Source organism: Pleurodeles waltl, chromosome 9 (assembly GCF_031143425.1).
Source record: "Pleurodeles waltl isolate 20211129_DDA chromosome 9, aPleWal1.hap1.20221129, whole genome shotgun sequence".
NCBI classification, from domain to species: Eukaryota; Metazoa; Chordata; class Amphibia; order Caudata; family Salamandridae; genus Pleurodeles; species Pleurodeles waltl.
In genome coordinates, this window is record NC_090448.1 from 31285047 (window position 1) to 31310959 (window position 25913).

The window sequence follows — 25913 nt, forward strand, 5'->3', positions numbered from 1 at the left end:
TGTTTTTTTTTTTTTTTTCCCCCAGTCTGCACCAACACAAGTAACAATTCTCTTGCTGTACGACATTCTCTATTTCAATCCTGCATTTTCAGCTCCACAGTCATAATGCAGCCAAACGTCTCCAACAGGTTTATCCTTCAATGAATGAATGGCAATGATCCAAAACAGACATTGATATGAAAACATTTTATGACGGCATTAATGTGACGGCGCACAATCTAATCGAGATTAAAACCATGAAACGAAAATAGGTATTAGTGGAATGAGCACCTGCACTTCCACATAAGAGAAATTCAAATAGAGTAGTTGGAAATTGTCATCAAAATAATCAGCCCTCTTGGTGCCGGTCAGGTAATGACAGCCCTACTACCAGAGCTTATATTCTGTTAATCTACAAGAGACTGATATGAACTAATACACTACAAAAAACGTCCGCACACATTTAGGTTAGTGATTTACAAGTGGTAGATAATCCCTTTATAGTAAGGATGCGTAGACAGCTGTGCGTGAAAAAGATCCTTTTATTGACTTTTCATATAGATCCGCAACAGGAAGCTATCCTCGTAATCAGTATGGGTAAATGTAGCCACAAAAGGTCGTAACCTGTTCCAGTGAGCAAAGAACATTTCCAAGAACAGCGTCCCTCCGAACGTAAAGTAGAAAATCTTTACGTTCGGAGGGATACTGTTTGATAACGTGATGGACTTTAGAGTACGGACTTATCACGGTTTGGCACTCTGACATTTTGTCTCGTGACAAGATTATTGGCTACTTTAATAAGATAACACATAAACAGACCTACTGTTTTCACCATCTTTATACTTAGGGAGTCTTCTTGAAAATTGTATGTTGCAGTCCAGATGGTGGCGCTTGTGACATTACTACTAGCCTTGAAAAAGTCACATTGGTGACAAAACACTTGTCAGCTGTTGTGGATTTATATGAAAAAATCAATAAAAAGATTAAAACCACATTGAGAATTCATGCTTCACACATGAGATTTATTATGGGATTTCTGTTTTTTATTTAAAGTCCAAATGCAGAATTTATTATCACCATTGAGTTTCAGTAAATTCTTGCTCATCAGTGTTCTGAGAGCAACAAACAACTGATGTTGAGGAGTGGAGCTTGGGATCACGTGTCCCTCAATGTCGATGTTTAAGAACAGTGGAGTTTTTGGGGACAGGTCAACGGAACATTCCCAAATGAAACTGTGGCATAGATGTTGGCAACACTGCTTCGTAGATCTCAAATCCCTCACTCACATCCTCCAATCGGTGACAGAAGAGAAGTCAGTCCACAGTGTTGAACTCACTGGAGAGCTGCATTACAATGTTCTGATCCTTCTGTATCACCGCTTTGAGCCTCACATGTTCCAACAGACTGCCAACTTAAAGGATTCAATGTTCAAAGGTTTTCCAACCTGCAGGTGGTGTGTTCATCCGCATCTGAATTTTCTTTCATCAAAGAGTCAGGAATATGTAAGTGTCAGATTTCTGAAAGTAATGCCAAGGTCATCACACCCCGCCAACCTTGCTCCCACCCTGCTTATCACAAAATATGTCTAAAACTCTCATCACTATGGAGAAATCCCGCAGTCGCTCAAAAATGCTGTGGTCCCTCCACTACTGAAGAAGTTAGACCCAGACTTGCACACGGCCTACCATCCAATTTCACGTCTTGTCTGCCTAGCCAAAATGCTTGTTTACGGAAACGACCAACTTTCAGTTCACCCTGGACTGCACCGGGTGATTTCTGATTGGTTTTCCGCCCCCTCCAAGAATGAAGAATCCAACCTCTGTCTTTGAAGAGATCCACCCGCCGCTGTGCATCGAAGGGTGGTCTTGCGCTCTTGATTCTGCTTGGGATGTCGGCAGCGTCTCCTTGATGACCTCACACTCGGCGAAGGATTTGTCACCCTCTTCTGTGTGAAGGGAGCGGCCTTCAGATTGTTTTCTTTGTTCCTAACCAAGAGGGGGCAGCAGGTGCATTTAGCCTTTCTTCTGTTCTCCTTCCAGTGTCGCCTGCAGCATTCTCAAGGATCGACCGTGTTTCTTTATTCATTTTCGCTATCCGCATGGCATGCCTTGTAAAAATGTTTAACAGCCCTAATGTAGGTTACCATATGTATGCAGATAACACCCAGAATCCATGTTAAATACGTCAGTGGCCCAAGCAATTGGCTAACAGTCGTGGGATGTCCTGTGCGGTTACAAAACTGGATGCAAGATCATTGAGTTTATCTTAACTGCTCTCAGACTGTGATTCCTCTTCAGGTGATCCTCACTTCCTCCTTCCGGACTGCCCCCTTCCGCTCACTTGCTCTCTCCACCCCCCTCCCCCATCTACCACCCCCCACCCCCCCCCGCCCCCCCCCCCCCCCCACCCCCCCAAGTGAATGCATCAAAATACAGTGTGCCAGTTTTGCATGTGTGATCATATCCCTACTGCGTCTGCCTCAAGGGATCACAGCGGTCCTTGAGTTGAGTAATGAAGTGGAATGCATACAGGTCACCCTGCGTAAACCATGGTCACATTGCAGAGTCCAAAACTATGCTACCTGCTTCTCAACTGTTCTAATCTCCTCCCCACTTCTCTACTTCTCTTATGAGTCTTCATTGGCTCCCAGTGAAGCGAAGGATTCAGTGCAGAAGCCTGTAGGGGGTACCCCAGACCCTTCGAGGTCTGAGCACCATCCTGCCTCATCAGCTTTCTGCTTCCGCGGTCACCGATCAGAGCCCTAAGATACCCACCTAAAATGTTGCCATCCTCCTGGCAGTTAAATACTTTGATGGATAATTGTTTCATGCACACGAAATCCTCCTTCTGAAGCTTGATTCCTTCTGAAACTTGCTTCCTTAACTTACTCTAGATCATGAAATCTTGGAAGACTCCTCTCTTCCGACAAGCCTTTGCTTAACCTCACTGGTGCTAATCACACTGGCTCTTGAAAGAGTTTTGAAGCAGCCCACAGGACGCTCCAGCGATGTTCATCTATAGAAAAAGCAGAAAACAACCCAAGGATGTTTTTTAAAGTCTGGGTCCTTGATGCCCAGAGATCTGCCTGAAAGTTTCGGTCACTGGTGCTGATAGTAGATTCCTGGCTGCGATGTCACGGGCATAGTTTTGAGGTTGTTTGATTTTTCATTCAGATGAACTGGGTCTTAAAGAGGATTTTAAATTTGATTGTAAACTACTGTGGGGCCACGCATGATCACTTTCCAAGAGGCTCAGGAAATGTTTAGAAGTCTGTTTTAATAATAGCAGTCTGTGTTTTTTTTCTTTTTTTTTCTTTTTGGGGGGGAATCCTGTACACACTGTTGTGATTACAGTGATCTAGTCTGGGTTGAATGGGGTGCTGTGTTTTAATCTTTTCTACATATCCTATAAGAGGCACAGACATTGATAATTATGGTAGTAAGTAAAACAAAATACAGACGCCCAGCTCAGAGGGAAATGGCAAACTCCAAAAAAAGAGCATCTGTCTGTGAATGTTTTGGCTTTAAACACCAAGCGTGTTTTAATTGGAGCTAGAGGCTGTGTTCTGCCATGCACTTCAATCTGCTCAATGACCAAGCTTCCAGGTTGTACCTCAAAGCAGCAAAAGGGAATTATACGTGAAAGCGAGCGGACCAGATTGTGTTTAGCTGTAGTGTGGCATGGCCCAAGCTAGATTAGATAAGATGAGGGATCGAGGAGCTCTTTAAACTTTGGAACAGAAGTAGCCGCAAAATTAAAAATAGCTGCCAATCTGTCTCCATCCTTGACCACTTGAAGGGAGTAAATGAGCTGTTAAAAGTAGAAGATCTCTTCAAATAAGTAAAATGATGTGAGATGGGTCAGGGAAGTAATAGGCTTTCCAGATTTAAAAAACAATATGGGGATGCCACTAACCGTGTAGCATGACATATTTGAACAGAGTGTGTAGGTTTAACCCAACCAGTGGTTTAAAGGTCAGTGCATCACCACCGCTACCATGGCCTCAGATTCCCAGTGTTGAAAAATACTTTGGGAGAAGGAAGTCTTGAAAGTATATATAAAAATAATTATGCAATCATTCACTAATGTTAAATAAGTAGACATAAGCACTGAAGGTTTAGTAGAGAACCGGTGACGGAGAATCATACTCTTCATTTTGAAAGATATAAAGGATAAAATGTGCTGGGGATTTCCTGATAATTTGGCATTTAAACAAAGAAATTTAATGTTAAGCTGTCACCACAGAAAGCACATGCATGGCTAAAAATGTTTTTCTGATGGATACTTGTACCCGCAGACCTCAAGTTTAGAATATTCCCCAGGCTCCAGACTGTCTCCAGGAGTTTTCATAGCAGTGCTCCTCCATGCCACTAGGTGGTGCTGAGTGGCTCTCCATTGACTGGTTCTGGCCTGGAACTGACATAGAAGAGATGAACATGAGCGCCACACCTGCTCGCTAGCATCAGTTCCTTTCTTTCTGCGCCTTCAAATGCCGATTTTGAACTCCGCCCTGTGTTGTGCTGGGTTTATGAATACTTCAAATGAATTTCCAGTGTTCAAGGGAACAGTGTCCCCTCCTAAAACTACAGGGTTCAAGCCATGCAAATATTAGTGTTGGACCTGCACGAGGTGTGCCTTTGTTGTTTGGTCTCGGGCACAACGTTGTTACATCGGGAATATGTCCTCATGCACCTTAAGGCGATCCGGGACCATGTAGCGAAGCTGTATATTGCAGATTATATCAAAGTCACAGAGCTCGCGCAAGCCCCATCCAAGTCGAGGGTGCGGACCTGCTCCTGAGGCCGATGCCACAACAGGTCATCTTCATAGTCATGCAGTAAATTGAAGTCCATTTTGAAGAGGAAACATAAGGTGAAGTGGGATTCAACCACATCCTGCCACTCTCTATCTAAACAGAGGTTGCAAGTGAGTCCAGGTGCCATTCGGTCTCGCTCCACCTCTGCTTTTGAGGAGCGGATCCCACAGTTCATCCTGTTGTGCCCTAAGTTCCCTGGGCCATCGGCACTGCTGCACGTTGAGGTATTTAAGGAGGCCCTGCTTCATATTTTTGCCACTCGTTTGGCTCCATCTGCCATGCCCTCCGGCCCTAAGGACCTGTAGGCGCCTGTAGTCCAGTTATCGCTGGCGGATCCAGCCTCTTTTCAATCTGAGTCCTTGGAACACGCCCCTGGGTTCCCCACAGACTCCGGTGCCAACTTCCATCCCAGCTCCAAGGCCTGCGACGGTCCCGCTAATCGTCACTGGTGCCAGAGGGGGATCCATTGCAGGCTTCTGAGCCGAATCAGTCTTGACCCCAACCGAGGATGCTATCCAGCGAACCTTGTTGATTCGGACATCAGATCTCCAATGCCACGGAGCAGTCCTCAGAGGCTCCATCAACTTTTTGGTTCTGAGTTTGCCCCACTCTGAGATAGCAGTGGAGACTTTGGGGGTGATTTACCCCCGCATTATGATGATGACAGTTCGTACGTGGATTTACAGGAGGCCACTGGGCTGGATACTTCCATTGCTACAGGGCTGATCTCCTAAGTTGCCAAGAGAAGCAAGTGCTTGCTTTGTTGTAGTAATCAGATGTCCTGGAACTACACTTACCTTCTGTTGAAGTTAAGACAAACACCCTTACAGTTCTGCAGCCAGACTAGCTACCTCTCAGCCATTACTCCTATTCAGCGCGGCCCAAGCGGTCATCCCTAGGGCACTTGGTCTAAGCCTTGCTCTTGCCCCAAGTGAAGAGGCAGGTGCAACTGCTTGACGCTGCACTACCCTACTTTTCTTGCGTGGCGTAGTACTTTTCAGGGTTTCCATCAGCTAAATGAATTCTAATTCTTTTCCTACATCCCTCTTGGACAAGGAGTCTAAAAGGATTGAAGTGTTTGGGAAACGAAAGTTCTCTTCGACCAGTCTAGCCATGAGGTCCTTCAATGCAGTTTGCTTACTGGTTGTCTATATGCTGGCAGTCCTGGAAGAGTTTATGGCCTCCTTGTCTCAAACTATTCAGGATGGTCAGAATGCAGCAAAATATGTGATTCTGCATGGTCTGGATACTACCATTGCTTGGGGCGAGCAGTCGGCACTGGTGTGTCTATTGCCATGCATGGTTTGGAGCTTTGCAGGCTGGACTTACCTTTTGATGGATCCTGCCTGATTCTATCCTGGGTTGCTTCAAGGAAATCTAGGACACAGCAATTATGTTGGACTTTTACATGCCTGCCTAATAGTTTTATAATCCGGTTTGGTCCTTAAGAGGCTACTTCAGAGGCTTGGTGTACAAGCAGCTGCTGCCCCCTGGCCCAGATGCAATCACCTCAACCCTTTTGTGGCTGGGGACTGTGATCAGACCTGGTGCAATTCAGGGTCCTTCCATACTTCCAATAATCTTTGCCCCTCTTGAACCCTCGAAAGAGGAACACACACTTGATTGGCTTGGCCTCAAAAGGGCTTTACGCTTTTACATCCATTGTGCCAAAGGCTATCTTTGACTATCAACTTTTTTGTTGGGTTCTCTGGAACGAGGAGAAAGTTAAAGCAGTGCAGAAAAGGACTTTGTTTAACTGGATTGTCCTTTGCGTTAAGATCTGCGAGACCCTGTCAAGCTAAGACTTGGGCATACGTTCACTTGTTCACAAAGCACAACTTCCTTGACTGCCAGGGTCGATGAGAAGGGATTTTGTCAGTTCGGTCCTGCAGGACGTTTTGGTCGAAGCCCAAACCATAGACTCTCCATTTTGGGGGGGTACTGCTTTGGTATCTGTCCTCAAGGTGAAGGATATATGGTTAGAAGTATCTATCAGAAGAACAAAATTTACTTTGGGTAACATTCTTTCAGCAGCTACTGTAACTGCAGATTCCTCACTGTCCTTCCCACCTCTCCATCTAAAAAGGGTCAGAAATGAGAGATCTGCAGGCATTGAGAGAGTCCAGCAAAGAAACTGATGCCGGCATGCAAGGGTGGCACTCACATGCAGATCTTCTCCGCCACTCCATGAAGGAACAAATTCACAGCGGAGGCGCACTTCCCCAGCTGGTGGCGTGCAGGAGCACTGCCATGAAAACGTCCAAATTCTGGTGAGGAATTTGGGATTAGAAAGTGTAACCGCCAGACAATTCTTCTTTGGCTTGTGGAAAAAATAAATGGGATTTGTGGTACTGTCTTGAGGTATTAATAGGGCATGCTTTAGGGTGCAGAAAACGTTTGGATGACTTTATTTTCCTGTTGGAACCTGGGGTGCATTTCTAAAACCCCTCTGCAGTCACCTCTCCATGGCTGCAGAGACAAGAAGAAATGCCAGAGCAAACAGTGAGACTTCCAAAGTGCAGAAACCTGTGTTTCTGGCCTATTTCACCTCTCACACAGTCCTCTTGAATGGCTCCATTGAGAGAGGGTCATGAATCTCTTTATGCATTGACCGCCCCAATCGGATTAGCAAAGCGAAAAAGAAAAAAATCCTCATTGATTTCATCCTGAATGTCTCATTTTCACAAGTTCTGCAAAATTGCTGAAAACTTAAAAATGGTATAACATTTAACCCTTAACTTACTTTTCCATCCTCTGCTCTCAGGTTACAAGCCTTATGCAGTGACGCATGCATCAGACAATTTTGGCCAGCTGTATGAGTGGGCAGTGGAGCTCATTAAAAGGTAAGTGCCATTCTGATTTCCGATTCAGCTTACATTTGTAGACCAGCACCAGTGTTTCGGTCCCAAGCTAAGCCTCCTCTTGCTCCAAAGAAAGACCAAGCCTTCTGCTCTGGAAACCGATCCCTAAAGCAAGGGACCAAGATTGCAGTGTGCTCCTGGTTTCATTCTTGAGTCTCTCACACCTGTGTAGGTAAATAAGTCATTGAGGCCTGAATGTGATGGAGGAACTTGGCAAGTTTCTAGTGGCTCAATTCTACACTGTGGAGCCAGCAAACTGATTTGAAACACTCCCTTGGCCAAATTCTCTGATCTGGGCAGAACACTTTATTCATCTATCGCTTAGTTCACCTCTCTTCCAGAGTTGGGTTATTCAGAAATGGGCTTCCAAATGGGAGTTGTGTATCAGAATGGTAGGTTGTGCTGTTATCTAAAGTGACTCCTCTCTGGCTCCATTAAAGTTCTGAGAGAACTCGTGTATTTGAATTTACTGATACTGCAGGTCTCTATAATGTCTTGGCGCAGGAATCGTGTTGTGTTGATTTTTTTTTACCCAGTGGTCCGCCTGAGAAATGTGAAACTACCACAGTTATTGGAGTTATCACACCTGATAGCTGCAGTAATCGCCCCTTCTCCCAGGTACTTTTACTTGCAGATTCCTCACCTCTTGAACCTTCTCCGGGCTCCAGATTGGACTGAGAAAAGTTGAGATAGCTCTCCCATGCTGCCAGGGAGTGCCAAGGCTACACCAGGACTCCAGTACCTCCCTGGATGTGACATAACAGAACCACTAAAGATGTCAGATGGCACTAGGTGCCACTCTTGCCATTCAATAGGCACTCAGTTTCATGCAGCGCTTGGAGTCGGGATGCTGTGACATCTCTGGGACCGCCCTCAAGCACCCGGACTGACCTTTGCATCCATAGACAGTCGGGCAGGTCCTTATGAGTCCATAGTTTGCAACAAGCGCTGGCACCTGTTAAGATCCTTTTCCCTGGATACGTATGATGCTGCAGGTTTCCTACTTCATCAAAGTTGACTACTGAGCAGCTCGTATTGACCTCAACGTTGGGCCTGAGCGTGGGACAGTTCTTCCGGTCTGCATATTGGCTCTCTTGTCTAGACATTATCCCTGGAGCAGTGTCTGCTTTGGTGGATATCAGCTGACGTCAGTGTCTGGAACTGCTCCAACTTTGTGTTTGGCACTACTGGAGCATCTTTCAGCCTTTCCAGGTCCTGGAGTTAATCCCGCTGAGGTGGCAAGTTTCATCCAAACTCTGCCACCTAGGCACTGCCCTCCTCCAGCCCCGCTGGTAGGCGGTTGGGCTCCAAGATGCCAGAATCTTCTTCAGCCTGCAGGTGGACCCTTCCCTGATGCCAGTTGACTTTGCAAATAAGAGGAGCATAGCCACCTGCTTCAGGCTGAGACTGGTGCCACCAAAGCCCTAACCATTGCTTTAGTACTGACACTACACGTGGTTTGTATCCGACTTCTATCTCTGGTCCTATGGGGCGCCCTTTACTGATGCTCCTGCAGTTATTGATCATGTATCAGTTGAGTTTTGCTGCCTGAGGTACAGGTAGAGATGGACTATGAAATATTCTTTGAATGGCATCTAAAACCCTTCATGTTCTCAGCACTTCTGTTTGTTACTCTTTGTAGACCCCACCCCCAGTAGTCGCATCTGAGGACCCTATAACTTTGGGGAACGCATTGCGCTAGCAGGCAGAGGTTAAAACCACCATTCTTTTCAAAATGTTTTGGAGGGGTTATGTGTCCGAACTTCTGAAATGTTGTGTTCAATTATGTCTGTTGGGAGTAGATCAACTTTCTGCACAAGCCGTGCGCAATGAGGTGGCCTCGTGGTCCCTGGCCTGATATTTCTATTTTCTCAACCAACTACAATGGGACTGAGACTATAGGCTTCCAGGTGTACAGACGTTCTTTTCCCTGTCCCCCACAGCTTGAGCGTGGGTGGAATAGATGGAGAAGAAAATGTTACCCTTGGGGCACCTACGGTTGCTCCTAGAATGCTATGCGCTTTCCAGTGTATTACTCTTCTGCTCTGTGAGAGATGACGTGATGGAAATTCTGCTTCCACTAGATGAGAAACTACTAAAATGGTTAATGTAGGAAATACTTATTTTTTGGCTACATTTAGGGTGATGTGTACATTCTGGCGAGTTTCACCTTTTGGCCTCAGACGGAGTGTCATCTATAAGATGCTTATTCCAGCTAGCATCTAATTTATACTGTTTCCTATGCCCTTCTATTCCATTATCCCCTTTTGGGCCTTGGTAGAGCCTGTATTGAACTACCAAGTGGTAGAGTTGTTTGATGTTGGACCCCTCTGTGTAGCACAGCATTGCATTTCTTGACTGTTACTGGTAGATGTCCCACCTATCTTTGCCATATTGTGGTTGACAGAGCTCTGATCTTCCACATTTGCCTCTCTCCACTGCAGGGAGGTAGTACACAGGGGAGAGGTGTAGGTTAGTTACCTGTTCCCCAGTGTTAAGCAAGGCCTAACTTGCATTGTGGCGTTTCCATCAGCATGCCTGTAAAGAAATGGCTCCCTGTTGCAGTTACCCCCCACTTTTTGCCTGATACTGATGCTGACTTGACTGAGAAGTGTGCTGGGACCCTGCTAACCAGGCCCCAGCACCAGTGTTCTTTCACCTAAAATGTACCATTGATTCCACAATTGGCACAACCGTGGCACCTAGGTAAGTCCCTTGTAACTGGTACCCCTGGTACCAAGGGCCCTGATGCCAGGGAAGGTCTCTAAGGGCTGCAGCATGTCCTATGCCACCCTAGGGACCCCTCACTCAGCACAGACACACTGCTTGCCAGCTTGTGTGTGCTGGTGGGGAGAAAATGACTAAGTCGACATGGCACTCCCCTCAGGGTGCCATGCCAACCTCACACTGCCTGTGGCATAGCTAAGTCACCCCTCTAGTAGGCCTTACAGCCCTAAGGCAGGGTGCACTATACCACAGGTGAGGGCATATGTGCATGAGCACTATGCCCCTACAGTGTCTAAGCAAAACCTTAGACATTGTAAGTGCAGGGTAGCCATAAGAATATATGGGATGGGAGTCTGTCAAAAACGAACTCCACAGCTCCATAATGGCTACACTGAATACTGGGAAGTGTGGTATCAAACTTCTCAGAATAATAAACCCACACTGATGCCAGTGTTGGATTTATTAAAAAATGCACACAGAGGGCCTCTTAGAGATGCCCCCTGTATTTTACCCAGTTGTTCAGTGCAGGACTGACTGGTCTGTGCCAGCCTGCTGCTGAGAGACGAGTTTCTGACCCCATGCGGTGAGAGCCTTTGTGCTCTCTGAGGACAGAAAGAAAGCCTGCTCTGGGTGGAGGTGCTTCACACCTCCCCACTGCAGGAACTGTAACACCTAGCAGTGAGCTTCAAAGGCTCAAGCTTCATGTTACAATGCCCCAGGGCACTCCAGCTAGTGGTGATGCCCGCCCCCTGGACCCAGCCCCACTTTTGGCGGCAAGTCCAGGAGAGATAATGAGAAAAACAAGGAGGAGTCACTGGCCAGTCAGGACAGCCCCTAAGGTGTCCTGAGCTGAGGTGACTCTGACTTTTAGAAATCCTCCATCTTGTAGAAGGAGGATTCCCCCAATAGGGATAGGAATGTGACCCCCTCCCCTTGGGAGGAGGCACAAAGAGGGTGTACCCACCCTCAGGGCTAGTAGCCATTGGCTACTAACCCCCCAGACCTAAACACGCCCTTAAATTTAGTATTTAAGGGCGCCCCTGAACCTAAGAATTTAGATTCCTGAAACTACAAGAAGAAGAAGACTGCCGAGCTGAAAAACCCCTGCAGAGGAAGAACAGAAGACACCAACTGCTTTGGCCCCAGACTTACCGGCCTGTCTCCTGCCTTCCAAAAGAAACCTGCTCCAGCGACGCTTTCCAAGGGACCAGCGACCTCTGAATCCTCTGAGGACTGCCCTGCTTCAAGAAAGACAAGAAACTCCCGAGGACAGCGGCACTGCTCCAAAAGAACTGCAACTTTGTTTCAAGGAGCAGATTTAAAGACCCCTGCAACTCCCCGCAAGAAGCGTGAGACTTGCAACACTGCACCCGGCGACCCCGACTCGACTGGTGGAGAACCAACACTTCAGGGAGGACCCTCCGGCGACTCGGAGTCCGTGAGTAACCAAAGTTGTCCCCCCTGAGCCCCCACAGCGACACCTGCAGAGGGAATCCCGAGGCTCCCCCTGACCGCGACTGCCTGAACTCCATTTCCCGACGGCTGGAAAAGACCCTGCACCCGCAGCCCCCAGCACCTAAAGGAACGGAACTCCTGTGCAGGAGTGACCCCCAGGAGGCCCTCTCCCTTGTCCAGGTGGTGGCTACCCCGAGGAGCCCCCCCCCCCCCCTTGCCTGCCTGCAACGCTGAAGAGATCCCTTGGTCTCTCATTAATTTACATTGAAAACCCGACGCTTGTTTCTACACTGCACCCGGCCGCCCCAGTGCCGCTGAGGGTGTACTTTTTGTGTGAACTTGTGTCCTCCCCGGTGCCCTACAAAACCCCCCTGGTCTGCCCTCCAAAGACACGGGTACTTACCTGCTGGCAGACCGGAACCGGGGCACCCCCTTCTCTCCATTGAAGCCTATGTGTTTTGGGCACCTCTTTGACCTCTGCACCTGACCGGCCCTGAGCTGCTGTTGTGGTAACTTTGGGGTCGCTCTGAACCCCCAACGGTGGGCTACCTTGGACCCAAACCTGAGACTTGTAAGTGATTTACTTACCTGACAAAACTAACAAAAACTTACCTCCCCCAGGAACTGTGAAAATTGCACTGTGTCCACTTTTAAAACAGCTTATTGTGTTTTATGTAAAAAATATACATGCGAATGTAATGATTCAAAGTTCCTAAAGTACTTACCTGCAATACCTTTCAAATGAGATATTACATGTAGAATTTGAACCTGTGGTTCTTAAAATAAACTAAGAAAAGATATTTTTCTATAACAAAACCTATTGGCTGGATTTGTCTCTGAGTGTGTGTTCCTCATTTATTGCCTGTGTGTATGTACAACAAATGCTTAACACTACTCCTTTGATAAGCCTACTGCTCGACCACACTACCACAAAATAGAGCATTAGTATTATCTCTTTTTGCCACTATCTTACCTCTAAGGGGAACCCTTGGACTCTGTGCATACTATTCCTTACTTTGAAATAGTGCATACAGAGCCAACTTCCTACAATGCCACATTGAGTTTTTATGGTCTGGTGGCCCTGCGTGTACCACTTTTTATCCTAAAGGATAATGTATGGTCAGTGGCTTGTGTGGCTGTAGCTACACATGCTCTACATACTCCTGCCATCTAGTTTTTGGTCCACAGTGGTGCAAGTTGTTTTTCTTTGAAGAAGTATTTTGAGTCACAGGATCGAGTGACTCCTCCTGTCGGTGATACTGCTCATGGGCATCGACTCCTTTTGTTAGATTTTCTCTTTGCCGTCTGGTTCAGACATGAGTCTCTTCATTCCATCTTTCGAATCAATCTTTCTTTTCATCTTCTCTTATTCGATGGTATTGTTTTTCGCTCGCACGTTCCCATCTAAGCACTTGTCTCGAATTGTCAGTCTGGGCACTGACCACACGCCCTCCAGCGCGCCTTCGCCCATTTCGTGCCTACGTCGTCATGCAGCACCGAACACTATGCCAGGCTGATGGAACGAATGCAGTTTTGCTTCTGTCCTTGGTGCCACGCTAAATTTCCACACACGGACCACCATCTGGTGTAGAGAGACTCCAGTCAGTCTTAGGCTGCACATTCTCCTGTGCAGCCTGTCCTAAACACTATGGACACATGTCCGCGCCACCTCCATATTCAGGAGGGTACAGGAGGCATTGTTGCTTCTCCTCCTGTACTGCTAGAGAGGAAGTTGTCCTTTCATGAAGCCCTGGATACTCCTCCTCCAAAGTAAAGAAGCAAGGAAAAGGCCACCAGCCAGTCTCGCAGTCCTTCTCCACCTCCTCTTCCACCTTCATCTTCTCTTCCACCCCCTTCTTCTCCTCCATCTAACTCCCGTCGTCATTCGTCTGCCTCACCTACTCCAAAAGATTATACCTCTCAAAGATTCCCTCTATATGCTGGGGAAGATTTGGGCGGGGCACAGCATGATCTGGATCCCTGGGGCACTTCCGACCCTGACCCCATCCTGTCCATTGATTCTGAATTATACCCTGCATGCCCCTCACCACCAGAGGGCACTACTTCTACCAGCAAGTAGTGGCAATAGCAGCTGTATTTCACAATGTGGAGCTACACAGGGACCCTGTCGAACAGGACTTCCGTTTGACATGCTCACATCTACACACCGGGGTATCCAGTTTCTCATAATGCTCCCTGGCATACTTCGTCATGCTGGTGAAATCTTCAAGGAGCACGTCCGCTCTAGGGTTCTCACCTCTAGAGTAGAGAAAAAAATATAGATCCGCTCCCTCAGACCCTATATATATTAGGTCCAAGGTCCCTGCTGATTCCATCGTAGCCACCAAATGTGCTAATAGCCAGGCCACAGGTGACTCCTCTTCCGCAGAAGGGCAGTAAGAAAATCGATGCTGCTGACAAAAGAATGACTGCACAGGCAGCTAACCATTGGCTTATTGACAATTCCCAGGCGTTACTAGTCGGGTATGACCGGGCTCACTGGGATGAAATGGAGGCCCTCCTCCAATTTCTCCCAGATGAGCACCGCAAATTGTTACTCCGCAAACAGTCGCAAATAATTATATCTGTTGTGCCCTGGACGCCGCAGAGACAGCTGCATGTGGCATCAATACAAGTGTTCTATAAGAAGGCATCAATACAAGTGTCCTATAAGAAGGCACACATGGCTCTGCTGCTATGGCTTCAAACCAGAAGTACAGCAATCGATCCCTAGCATGCCCTTTGATAAGGAGCATCTTTTTGGCTCTCGTGGATGCTACCCTCGAGAAGCTATAAAAGAACAGATACAGCAAGGGCCATGGGTGCTCTGAGATCCCCCACACAAAGAGGCACTCTTTGTCACCCCACTTTCAGAGGTGCCTACAGATCCATATCCTCTGAGGCATCTACTTCCCAACCCAGACAGCTCCCACCCTCATATTCCAGGGGTTTCTATAGGGTGTCCTACAGAAGCAACAACAATAAGGGCAGAGATGAAAACTCGGCCGCCCGAGGCTCTTCCTCCACTGCGAAGCAGTGACTACCTCCATCTTTCCCCCGCACAGTCTACAGCTATCGAGAGACACCTCAAAAACTTTTATTCAGAATGGGTCAACATCCCCATGAACCAATGGGTCCTTTCCATTATCCAACATGGTTGTCTGGAGCTCATCAACACCCTCCCTCCCCAAGCACTCTCACATGAACACCTCACATTTCTCAAACAAGAGGTTCACTCCTTTCTTCTGAAAGGGTCCATCAAGCCTGTTCCCTTACGACACCAGGGATCAGGAGTATATTCCCTATAGTTCCACATACCCAAAAAGGACAGCTGTCTCAGACATATTGTCGATCTCAGACCGCTAAACCTATACATCTTGTCAGAACACTTTCACATGGTTACTCGTCAAGATGTTATTCCGCTTCTGCAACGAGGCAACTTTGACCGCTCTAGACCAAAAGGACGCCTACTTTCATATTCCCATCCACCCTGCGCACAGAAAATACCTAAGGTTTGTGATTACAGGGAAAACATTATCTATCCAAAGTCCTGCCTTTCGGGGGTCACTACCGCTCCCAGAGCCTTCACAAAGTGTATAGCAGAAGTTGGAGCACACCTTACAAGACAGAACATCCCTGTGTTCCCTTACCTGTATGACAGGCTCATCAAAGCCAGCACCATATGCCAATGCCAACATCCCACCCAGTGGACAGTGGATCTCCTTCACACTCAACGTTTCCAAGTCCCACCTCCAACTCCTTCAGATACAGCCTTATCTAGAAGCTATTTTCAGTGCACAGTTTGAGATGGCATGCCCGTAACCACACGTGTCAGGAGTTTCCGAATTTCTTCTCTAGTTTCAGGAGAATCACATATACACAGTCGGAACTATTATGCGTCTTTTAGGAATAATGGCGTCCTGCATTGCCATCGTCCCTCATGCCAGGCTAAACATGTCTCGTACAGCAGTTTCTCTCTCGTCAGTGGTATCAGTCATGGGGTCAAAAGGAAGATCTAGTGTTAGACTGCCATGCTCATCGCTTTCTGAAATGGTGGAACACCACCCCCCTTTTGAAATGGAAGCCTTTTCTGGGCTCTGTGCTTCATGTCATACTGACCACAGATGCATCACTGATTGGTTGGGGCGCTCGCGTTGAAAACCTCACAATACAAGGCCTCTGAGATCTGTCACCAATCCCTTCACATCAGTCACCTTGAGCTTCAGGCAGTGTTTCTAGCCCTGAAAGCATTTCTTCCTCACCTTTCTCACAAGGTTGTCTTAGTCCACATGGAAAACATGACAGCCATGTATTATCTTCAGAAACATGGGGAGGGGAGACACACTTGTCTCAATTCTCACAACTCAGAGATGATGTGGAAGTGGGCTGTCCACCACCACATCCACCTGGTGGAAGAATAGCTCCCAGGAACGGACCACAACTTTACAGACCTATCAGCAGAATGCACAACAAGTCCACGAGTGGGATCTCCACCCACAAGTCCTTCAAACATACTTTGCAAAGTGGGGAACACCTCAAATGGATATTTTCGCGACAGCAGAAGACACAACATGCAAAAACTTTGCCTCCAGGTATCCTCACCCTCCATGCAAGGGCAATTCTCTGCGAACGAACTGGTCAGGGATATTTGCTTATGCTTTTCCACTTCTCCCTCTCATTCCATTTCTGGTTTTCAGAATCGGACAAACAGCTCCCACTTGGGCGTTCCAGCGATGGTTCACAACACACCTAGATCTCTCAGTAGTTCCCCATGAGAAGCCTCCCATCAGGCTGGGACTTCTATCTCAAAATCAAGGACAAATCAGACATGCAGACCCCAAGTCTCTCAACCTTGAGATATGGCTCCTGATGTCAGAGTTTGGTTATTTAGGTTTACCTCAAGAATATATGGACATTCTCAAGGAAGCTTGTAGACCCACAACCAGATCCTGTTTCGCTGCTAATTGGAAATGTCTTGTTGGCTACTGTCAACCCAAACGTATTGACCCCATGAAAGCTGCTGCTCAGGGCATTGTCTGTTATTTGCTTCACTTACAGAAAGCAAATCTGGTCTTCACTTTCATTCACCATCATCTAGCTGCTATAGCTGCATATTTACAGAACAGGCAACATATTTCTTTGTTCGGAATTGCAGTCATTAAGCCTTTCATGGAGGGCCTTAAAAGGGCCATTCCTCCTAGGATACCTCCTGCATCTTCCTGGAACCTCAACATTGTGCCCACTAGGCTCATGGGTCCTCCTTTTGAGCCACTTCATACATGTCCTCTTCAATACTTTTCTTGGAAGGTAGCCTTCTTGGTTCGATTACCTCACTCAGGCATGTCAATGAGCTCCAGGCACTAACCTTAGAAGAACCTTTCATCCAGATTCATAAAGATAGGGTTGTCCTCCGCACAAACACCAAATTCCTCCCTAAAGTGGTATTCCAATTTCATATAAATCAATCCATTGAGCTACCATTCATCTTTCCGCAGACCGACTGTTGCAGAAAGAGCGCTCCACACGTTGGATGTTGAGCGCTCCTGTTTAGGACTAAGTTTAGGAAAACTAAACAACTTTTTTTGCCTTTTCACCACAACATAAGGGCAACCCAATATCCAAATCTGACAGAGCTAAATGGATAGTAAAATGTATCCAGACATGCTATGGTACAGACAAAAGAATATTGCCCATTACCCCTAGGGCACATTTCGCTAGGAAAAAGGGTGCTACAATGGCCTTTCTTGGAAACATCCCCATAACTGACACCTGCAAGGCAGCTACATGGTCAGCACCACACACTTTCACAAAACACTGCTGTGTGTATGTGCTAGCACACCAACAAGCCAATGTAGGTTAAGCCGTGCTACGCACACTTTTTCAGTCAACTGCAACTTCTACAGAGTAGCCACTGCTTTCTGGACAGACTACTTTACAGTCTATGCAGAGCATGTGTATCTACAGCCACACATGCCATCGAACGGAAAATACGACTTACCCTGTAGGCATCTGTTTGTAGCATGTAGTGCTGTAGATTCCCATGTGCCCTCCCTCCTCCCCGGACGCCTGTGGCCATTGCAGATACTATACTCTTGTGTATATATTTGTACATATGTATTTAGACATTGCATGGGCATCTTTTGTTTTCTATACTTTCCTTTCTATCACTCCTTTATCATCCGCCTGCGGAAAAACAATCTAACAAAAGAGCCAATACCCATGCACAGTATCACTGAGAGGAGGAGTCACTCGATCCCATGACTCTAAACACTTCTTGAAGAAAAATAACTTTCACTACTTCAGATCCAACCCTTGCTGGAAGGAATATGCAGAGCATTTGAGTACAAATACCAACTGCAATTAAGGGTGTTGCGTTACAAGTCTGGGTCCCTTTAGGATGTTTGTCACCTAGTCTCCTGCCAGGAAATACCACATTTTCCTGCTGTTCTATGTGTTGTCAGCAAGAGCATGCGCTGGATGGCCATGTAGGGATTATCCGTTTCTTGACATTGGGTTTTATTCTCCGCTTAGTCTTCAATGGATGACTCCATTCATGGATTCGCTTGCCTCTGTCCCTGTCCTGTACCTTAATCCCTCTTCCTGTGTTATTACTTTGGAATTTATTCAAAAAGTGAGGAATCACCAAGTCGAAGTATCTATCAGAAAAGTAAGGTACCTTTGGCAACAATATGTTTGAATATTCTACCTACAGAGTCCGCATCTCCCTGTTCTGAGTGTTATTTTATACTTAATGAGGTTCGGGTTATGTTTTTTTGCGATACTTTTCGGTTATCTTTATCAACCTCGTCTTTACCGCTAAGGATATGGAAAAAGGATGGGAATTGATATGGGAGTGCAAGGATAGTGCTGTATGCAGCTGTTCCTCACCATCCCGGGGATACAGGAATCGTGATGACATTGTGCCACCACCTGCCAGCACTGCAGAGAGACACATTCAGTCTGGGGCCTGGATGAGTCAATGTAAGGCATTTGCAGGTTGCAAAAGAATCCCCAGAAACCTGTTTACCAAAGGTAAGTAACCTCTTCTCAGCCCATTTCCTCCCATAAATTGCATGTTCTGATTTCGAAAATTTCCAGCCAAATCTAGAACTACATGGATTTTAGAATGGGGGTGGGGCAGATTTGCAGGAGAATCCACTGTTACTTGCTCTGTTTAGATGTTTCTGTTGCACTTGAGACGCACTCCTAAAACCCCTCTGCTGTCCCTTCCATGGCTGCAGAGACAAGAAGGGGTGCTAGAGCAGAGCCGTGAGAACTCGAGAGTGCAGAAGCCGATGTGTTTCGGTGCTATTTCACTTCTTGCACATTTTATTCAATGTTCATTGTAGGAAATGGCCCCTTTTTGACATGGTTATCCCCCCTCGCCACTTTTTGCCTAGTACCTGATTTCAACAGAAAGTGCATTGAGTTCCTGCTAACCATGTCCCCAGTGCCAGATCTCTGTCCAAAACTGCACAATTGTTTCCCAAATTGGCAAAGCCTTAAGCACCTCTGTTAGTCACTAGTAAATGGTACCCCTGGTACCTGGGATGCTAAAGAGGGTCCCCAAGGGTTTCAACATGACTTGTGCCACACTAAGGGACCCCTAACCAGGCACATGACAGGTTGCTATTGCGGGCTGCATGTCTTGGTGCAGACCAAACTGAAAACACAACATCTCTTTAACACTGCATACAATATATATGCAAGTCACCCCTACAGCAGACCTTACAGCCCTAAGGGGGGGTGCATTATATTACTTGTGAGGACATATCTGCAAGAGCTGATACACCCCTGCTATATCTGTCAATTCTCAGACACAGTAAGTGGCCAGGAAAGCCGTTTTAAATGCATGTGCTGGACACTGGTCAGTACGAGTTCCCCAGCTACATGATGGCTTCACTCAAGATAGGGATGTTTGGTATCAAACATTTTGTATTGATAAGCCTACACTGATTAAAGTGATGGATTTATCAATACATACACCCAGAGGGCACCTTAGCGGTGCCCCCTGAAAACCTACTAGTCTCTGGTGTGCTTGCTGACTGCTTTCTGCCAGCCTGCCACCTGAGACAAGCCTGACATGCTCTCAGGAACAAAAGCCTGTCTGGGAAGAGGGTGTAACACCCCCTCCCACAGGATGACCTGCTGATTAGCCTTCCCAAGGCGGCAAGCCTCAAAGGGCTGCTGCCTTTGAAATGCAAATCTGCCTCCCCTCACAGGAGAGGAAGCCACCCTCCCTGTCCAGAGCCCACTTGGTACCCGGATAGGAGTAAACTTAGCTAGTCATGTAGGCGTGCCACCTCTAGGCTACTTCCACCTATAAGGTGGGCTAAGTCGAGGTGAACACGATTTTCAGAGGTAGCCGTCTTTGATATGGCACACCTAGGAATTCTGGGACATTTCTCAGAGAACCTTGTCATAGAGGGGGTGTAAAGACACCAAGGGTAAGTAGCCCATTGGCTACTACACTCCCCTTAATACCCCATAAATTTAGTATGTAGGGGAGCCCCTGGCACCAGAGAAACAGATCCAGACAACCCCTCCTGGACTCTCCAACAACACCTGCAGTCCCCTCTACTGCGACTGCTCCGGTCATAAAAATTCAACAACTGAAGACACCTCTGCAGCAGTCATCCCGAAGCCGTGGAGAAGAGGGCCAGCAGTGCCTGCCTGTACTCGCGCATTGAGAGGCCTGAGTCCCGCTGTTGGTTCAGCCCGAGTGGCCTCCTGGCCAGAGCATGCAGCCTCTTACTGCAGTGACCGATCTCCATTGAAACGCATTGGACACCCAACGATGTTTTCCAACCCTGCACCCGGCTGCCCCTGTGCCGCTGGTGGTGTACTGCTGTTGTTGTCTTGGACCTTGCCCTCCACTCACCTTCACTCTTGGATATTAGTCTTGTAAGTCGCTCTACTCTGTTTGCAGAACTTGTTTTTTCCTCCCATAAGATAACCTTGCAAAACACAGAAATTGCACTGGGCACTTTTTTAAAGTGAGAAGAATTCCTATTTAAAAACGTACTTACCTGAACGATATTTCTCTAATGCTGCAACATATAAAGATACTTGATATTTTTATAAATTGGTGTGGCTCTCCTTTTTGAGTTGTGCGTCTCATTTAGTGAATGTTGTGTGTATTTTGTAGATGTCTTGCACTCCTCCGGGTAAGCCTTAAGCTGCTCCACAACACTAACCCTATATAGAGCACTTGGGATTGCATAGCAAACCCTGTCCACTCGCTGGGGAACCCGCGGACTCTTTACACGGTCTATCTAGTTACTTGATATACCACATAAAGAGCCAGCTTCCTACATTCATGAAGCAGTTCCACAATGTTAGAATGAGCTCAGGGAATTCAGTCTCAAAAGTATGCCTTGCTGTACTGATAAATCAAATATATTTATATTTTTTCCTACTGGATAGCCAGTAGGTAGTTGGAAACTAATTTTTATAGACAAAGCGTTGTTTGTTTTGGTATTAGCTTTGCTGCTGTTTGACAAATCTTAACAACATTTTCAAAACTAGCGTACAACTCACTTCCGCTGCTGTCTTGAAAGTTTTAGGGTGATTCGTTAAGCGGGGACTGAGAAGAATGTAAACATGTGTTCGGTGGCATGTGTAGCTGCAGATACACATGCTGTGCATAGTCCGCCGTCTGGTGTTGGGTCGGAGTGTTACAAGTTGTTTTTCTTCGAAGAAGTCTTTTCGAGTCACGAGACCGAGGGACTCCTCCTACTTTGGTTCCATTGCGCATGGGCGTCGACTCCATGTTAGATTGTTTTTTTTCCGCCATCGGGTTCGGACGTGTTCCTTTTCGCTCCATGTTTCGGGTCGGAAAGTTAGTCAGAATCAACAGAAAATTTGTCTGTATTGTTTCGTTCGGTATCGGGTTAGATTAGAATCGACACCGAATCTTGAAGAGCTCCGGTAGCCCTTCGGGGTAATTTCGATCCCCCGTCAGGGCCTGGTCGGCCCGACCGCGTGCAACATCGAGACTGATGGAACGGACCCCGTTCCGATTCTGTCCTAAATGCCACAGTAAATATCCCTATACAGACCAACATTTGGTCTGTAACTTGTGCCTGTCACCCGAGCACAAAGAAGAGACGTGTGAGGCCTGTCGAGCGTTTCGGTCGAGAAAAACGCTCCGAGACCGAAGAGCCAGAAGGTTGCAGATGGCGTCCACGCCGACAGGACAACAACTGTTCGAGGAAGAGGGAGAAGAAGAAACATTCTCCATCCACGAATCGGATTCCGAAGAATTCGACGTCGAAGAAACCGTGAGTAAGACGTCGAAACAAGCATCACACAGAAAAACGGACAAAGCCCAGGGGACGCCACTGCCGACAGGCCATGGCTCAACCCATAAAGTAGGTGACCGTCCATCGGCACCGAAAAAGGGCGAGCTGGTGCCGAGATCGTCCGACTCAGGTCGAGACACAGGCACGCAGCAATCTCGGGACCGAGAAAGTGCCGCAGAAAAGGGTTGACACCGAGACAGCGGCACCGAAGCTGCTCGGCACAGAGATAGCGGCACCGAAGATGGTCGATGCCAAGAAGGTACGACACCGAAAAAGAGGAAAATCTCTTTGGAGCCGAAAACAACAAGACACGGTTTCGGTGCCAAAACGCCCAGCAACCGAACCGAAAGCCAGTTCCTACTCAGAGGAACAATCACTGTCCTCCCAACTTCAAAAACACAGATTTGAGGAGGAATTGCAAACAACAGCTGTAGATCACACGCAAAAGCGGATCTTTATACAAAGTGGTACAGGGAAGATCAGCACCCTTCCCCCAATCAGAAGAAAAAGGAAACTAGATTTCCAACAACAAGAAAAAACACCACAAGCAAAAGTGGTAAAGAAGGTAACTCCACCACCGGCAACTCATATATCACCGGCACAGACTCCGTCACAATCACCAGCTCATACCACCATGAGCCAAGATGACCAGGACGCATGGGATCTCTATGACGCCCCAGTATCGGACAATAGCCCTGAGTCGTACCCCACTAAGCCCTCACCACCTGAGGACAGTACAGCGTATGCTCAGGTGGTAGCTAGGGCAGCAGAGTTTCATAACGTATCGCTACATTCAGAGCCTATCGAGGATGACTTCCTTTTTAACACCCTGTCCTCCACCCATAGCAATTATCAAAGCCTTCCTATGCTCCCGGGAATGCTAAGGCACGCTAAACAAATCTTAAAGGAGCCAGTTAAAAGCAGAGCAATAACCCCAAGGGTGGAGAAGAAATACAAGGCACCACCCACAGACCCTGCTTTTATTACATCACAACTGACACCAGATTCAGTTGTCGTAGGAGCAGCTCGTAAAAGAGCCAACTCGCACACATCAGGCGACGCACCACCTCCTGACAAGGAGAGCCAAAAGTTTGATGCAGCCGGGAAAAGGGTTGCAGTACAAGCTGCAAATCAGTGGCGCATCGCCAATCCGCAGGCACTCCTAGCGCGATATGACAGAGCCCATTGGGACGAGATGCAGCATCTCATCGAGCACCTCCCCAAAGAATTCCAACAACGGGCAAAAAAAGTGGTTGAGGAGGGACAAAACATCTCCAACAACCAAATCCGTTCTTCTATGGATGCAGCAGATACAGCTGCAAGAACTATAACTACTGCTGTAACGATAAGGAGGCACGCATGGCTGCGCACATCTGGCTTCAAACCTGAGATACAACAGGCAGTGCTCAATATGCCGTTCAATGAACAACAATTGTTTGGACCAGAAGTGGACACTGCAATTGAAAAATTAAAGAAAGACACTGACACAGCTAAAGCCATGGGCGCACTCTATTCCCCGCAGGGCAGAGGCACATTTGGCACATTTCGCAAAACTACTTTCAGAGGAGGGTTTCGAGGTCAAGCCACACAAGCCAGCACCTCACAAACAACACCGTCTACCTACCAGGGACAGTATCAAAGGGGAGGCTTTCGGGGCCAATACAGAGGGGGCCAATTCCCAAGAAACCGGGGAAAATTTCAAGGGCCCAAAACCCCTCAAAACAAGCAGTGACTCGCAAGTCACTCAACCCCTTCACACAACACCAGTGGGGGGGAAGACTAAGCCAGTTCTACAAATCTTGGGAGGAGATAACAACAGACACTTGGGTCTTAGCAATTATCCAACATGGTTATTGCATAGAATTTCTCCAACTCCCTCCAAACGTCCCACCGAAAACACAAAATATGTCAAAACAGCATTTAGACCTTCTACAACTAGAAGTTCAAGCATTACTGCAAAAAGACGCAATAGAATTAGTACCAGGTCCACAAAAGAACACAGGAGTTTACTCACTGTACTTTCTAATACCAAAAAAGGACAAAACTCTGAGACCGATATTAGATCTCAGAACATTAAACACCTTCATCAAATCAGAACACTTTCACATGGTCACGTTACAAGACGTAATACCACTACTGAAACAGCAGGACTACATGACAACCTTAGATCTAAAAGACGCGTATTTCCATATACCGATACATCCCTCGCACAGGAAATACCTACGGTTCGTATTCGAAGGAATACACTACCAATTCAAAGTGTTGCCATTCGGAATAACAACCGCGCCAAGAGTCTTTACGAAATGTCTAGCAGTAGTAGCTGCACATATCAGAAGGCAGCAAATACACGTGTTCCCGTACCTAGACGATTGGTTAATAAAACCCAACTCGCTAACAAATTGTTCACACCACACAGATTATGTTATACAAACCCTTTGCAAACTGGGTTTCTCCATCAACTATGCAAAGTCACACACTCTGCCGTGTCAAACACAGCAATACTTAGGAGCGACAATCAACACAACAAAGGGGATAGCCACTCCAAGTCCACAAAGGGTTCACAATTTTCACAAGGTGATACAAGCTATGTATCCAACACAAAAGATACACGCAAAGATGGTATTAAAACTCCTAGGCATGATGTCCTCATGCATAGCCATTGTCCCAAACGCAAGATTGCACATGCGGCCCTTACAACAGTGCCTAGCATCACAATGGTCACATGCACAGGGTCAACTTCTAGATCTGGTGTTGATAGACCGCCAAACATATATCTCGCTTGTAAAGAAATGGCTCCCTGTTGCAGTTACCCCCCACTTTTTGCCTGATACTGATGCTGACTTGACTGAGAAGTGTGCTGGGACCCTGCTAACCAGGCCCCAGCACCAGTGTTCTTTCACCTAAAATGTACCATTGTTTCCACAATTGGCACACCCTGGCATCCAGATAAGTCCCTTGTAACTGGTACCTCTGGTACCAAGGGCCCTGATGCCAGGGAAGGTCTCTAAGGGCTGTAGCATGTATTATGCCACCCTAGAGACCCCTCACTCAGCACAGACACACTGCTTACAAGCCTGTGTGTGCTGGTGAGAACAAAATGAGTAAGTCGACATGGCACTCCCCTCAGGGTGCCATGCCAGCCTCTCACTGCCTATGCAGTATAGGTAAGACACCCCTCTAGCAGGCCTTACAGCCCTAAGGCAGGGTGCACTATACCATAGGTGAGGGTACCAGTGCATGAGCACTGTGCCCCTACAGTGTCTAAGCAAAACCTTAGACATTGTAAGTGCAGGGTAGCCATAAGAGTATATGGTCTGGGAGTCTGTTTTACACGAACTCCACAGCACCATAATGGCTACACTGAAAACTGGGAAGTTTGGTATCAAACTTCTCAGCACAATAAATGCACACTGATGCCAGTGTACATTTTATTGTAAAATACACCACAGAGGGCACCTTAGAGGTGCCCCCTGAAACTTAACCGACTGTCTGTGTAGGCTGACTAGTTCCAGCAGCCTGCCACACCAGAGACATGTTGCTGGCCCCATGGGGAGAGTGCCTTTGTCACTCTGAGGCCAGTAACAAAGCCTGCACTGGGTGGAGATGCTAACACCTCCCCCAGGCAGGAGCTGTGACACCTGGCGGTGAGCCTCAAAGGCTCACCCCTTTGTCACAGCCCAGCAGGGCACTCCAGCTTAGTGGAGTTGCCCGCCCCCTCCGGCCAGGCCCCACTTTTGGCGGCAAGGCCGGAGAAAATAATGAGAAAAACAA

At 47.2% G+C, this 25913-nt stretch overlaps 1 protein-coding gene and 2 non-coding genes across 3 annotated transcripts in view; all 3 read left to right on the forward strand.

The window, feature by feature from the left end:
* The window catches only part of QARS1 (glutaminyl-tRNA synthetase 1), a 343605-nt gene that overhangs the window by 165949 nt on the left and 151743 nt on the right, over positions 1-25913 (forward strand). The window contains exon 12 of the mRNA XM_069206197.1: positions 7560-7638. Coding sequence (XP_069062298.1) covers positions 7560-7638 — 79 coding nt within the window. The remainder of the gene's footprint in view (positions 1-7559; positions 7639-25913) is intronic.
* On the forward strand, positions 7226-7356 carry LOC138260602 (small nucleolar RNA SNORA14). The gene has a single exon (XR_011198910.1). It is a non-coding gene; the product is annotated as a small nucleolar RNA SNORA14 (small nucleolar RNA).
* LOC138260604 (small nucleolar RNA SNORA14) lies at positions 19037-19168 on the forward strand. Its single transcript, XR_011198912.1, has one exon. It is a non-coding gene; the product is annotated as a small nucleolar RNA SNORA14 (small nucleolar RNA).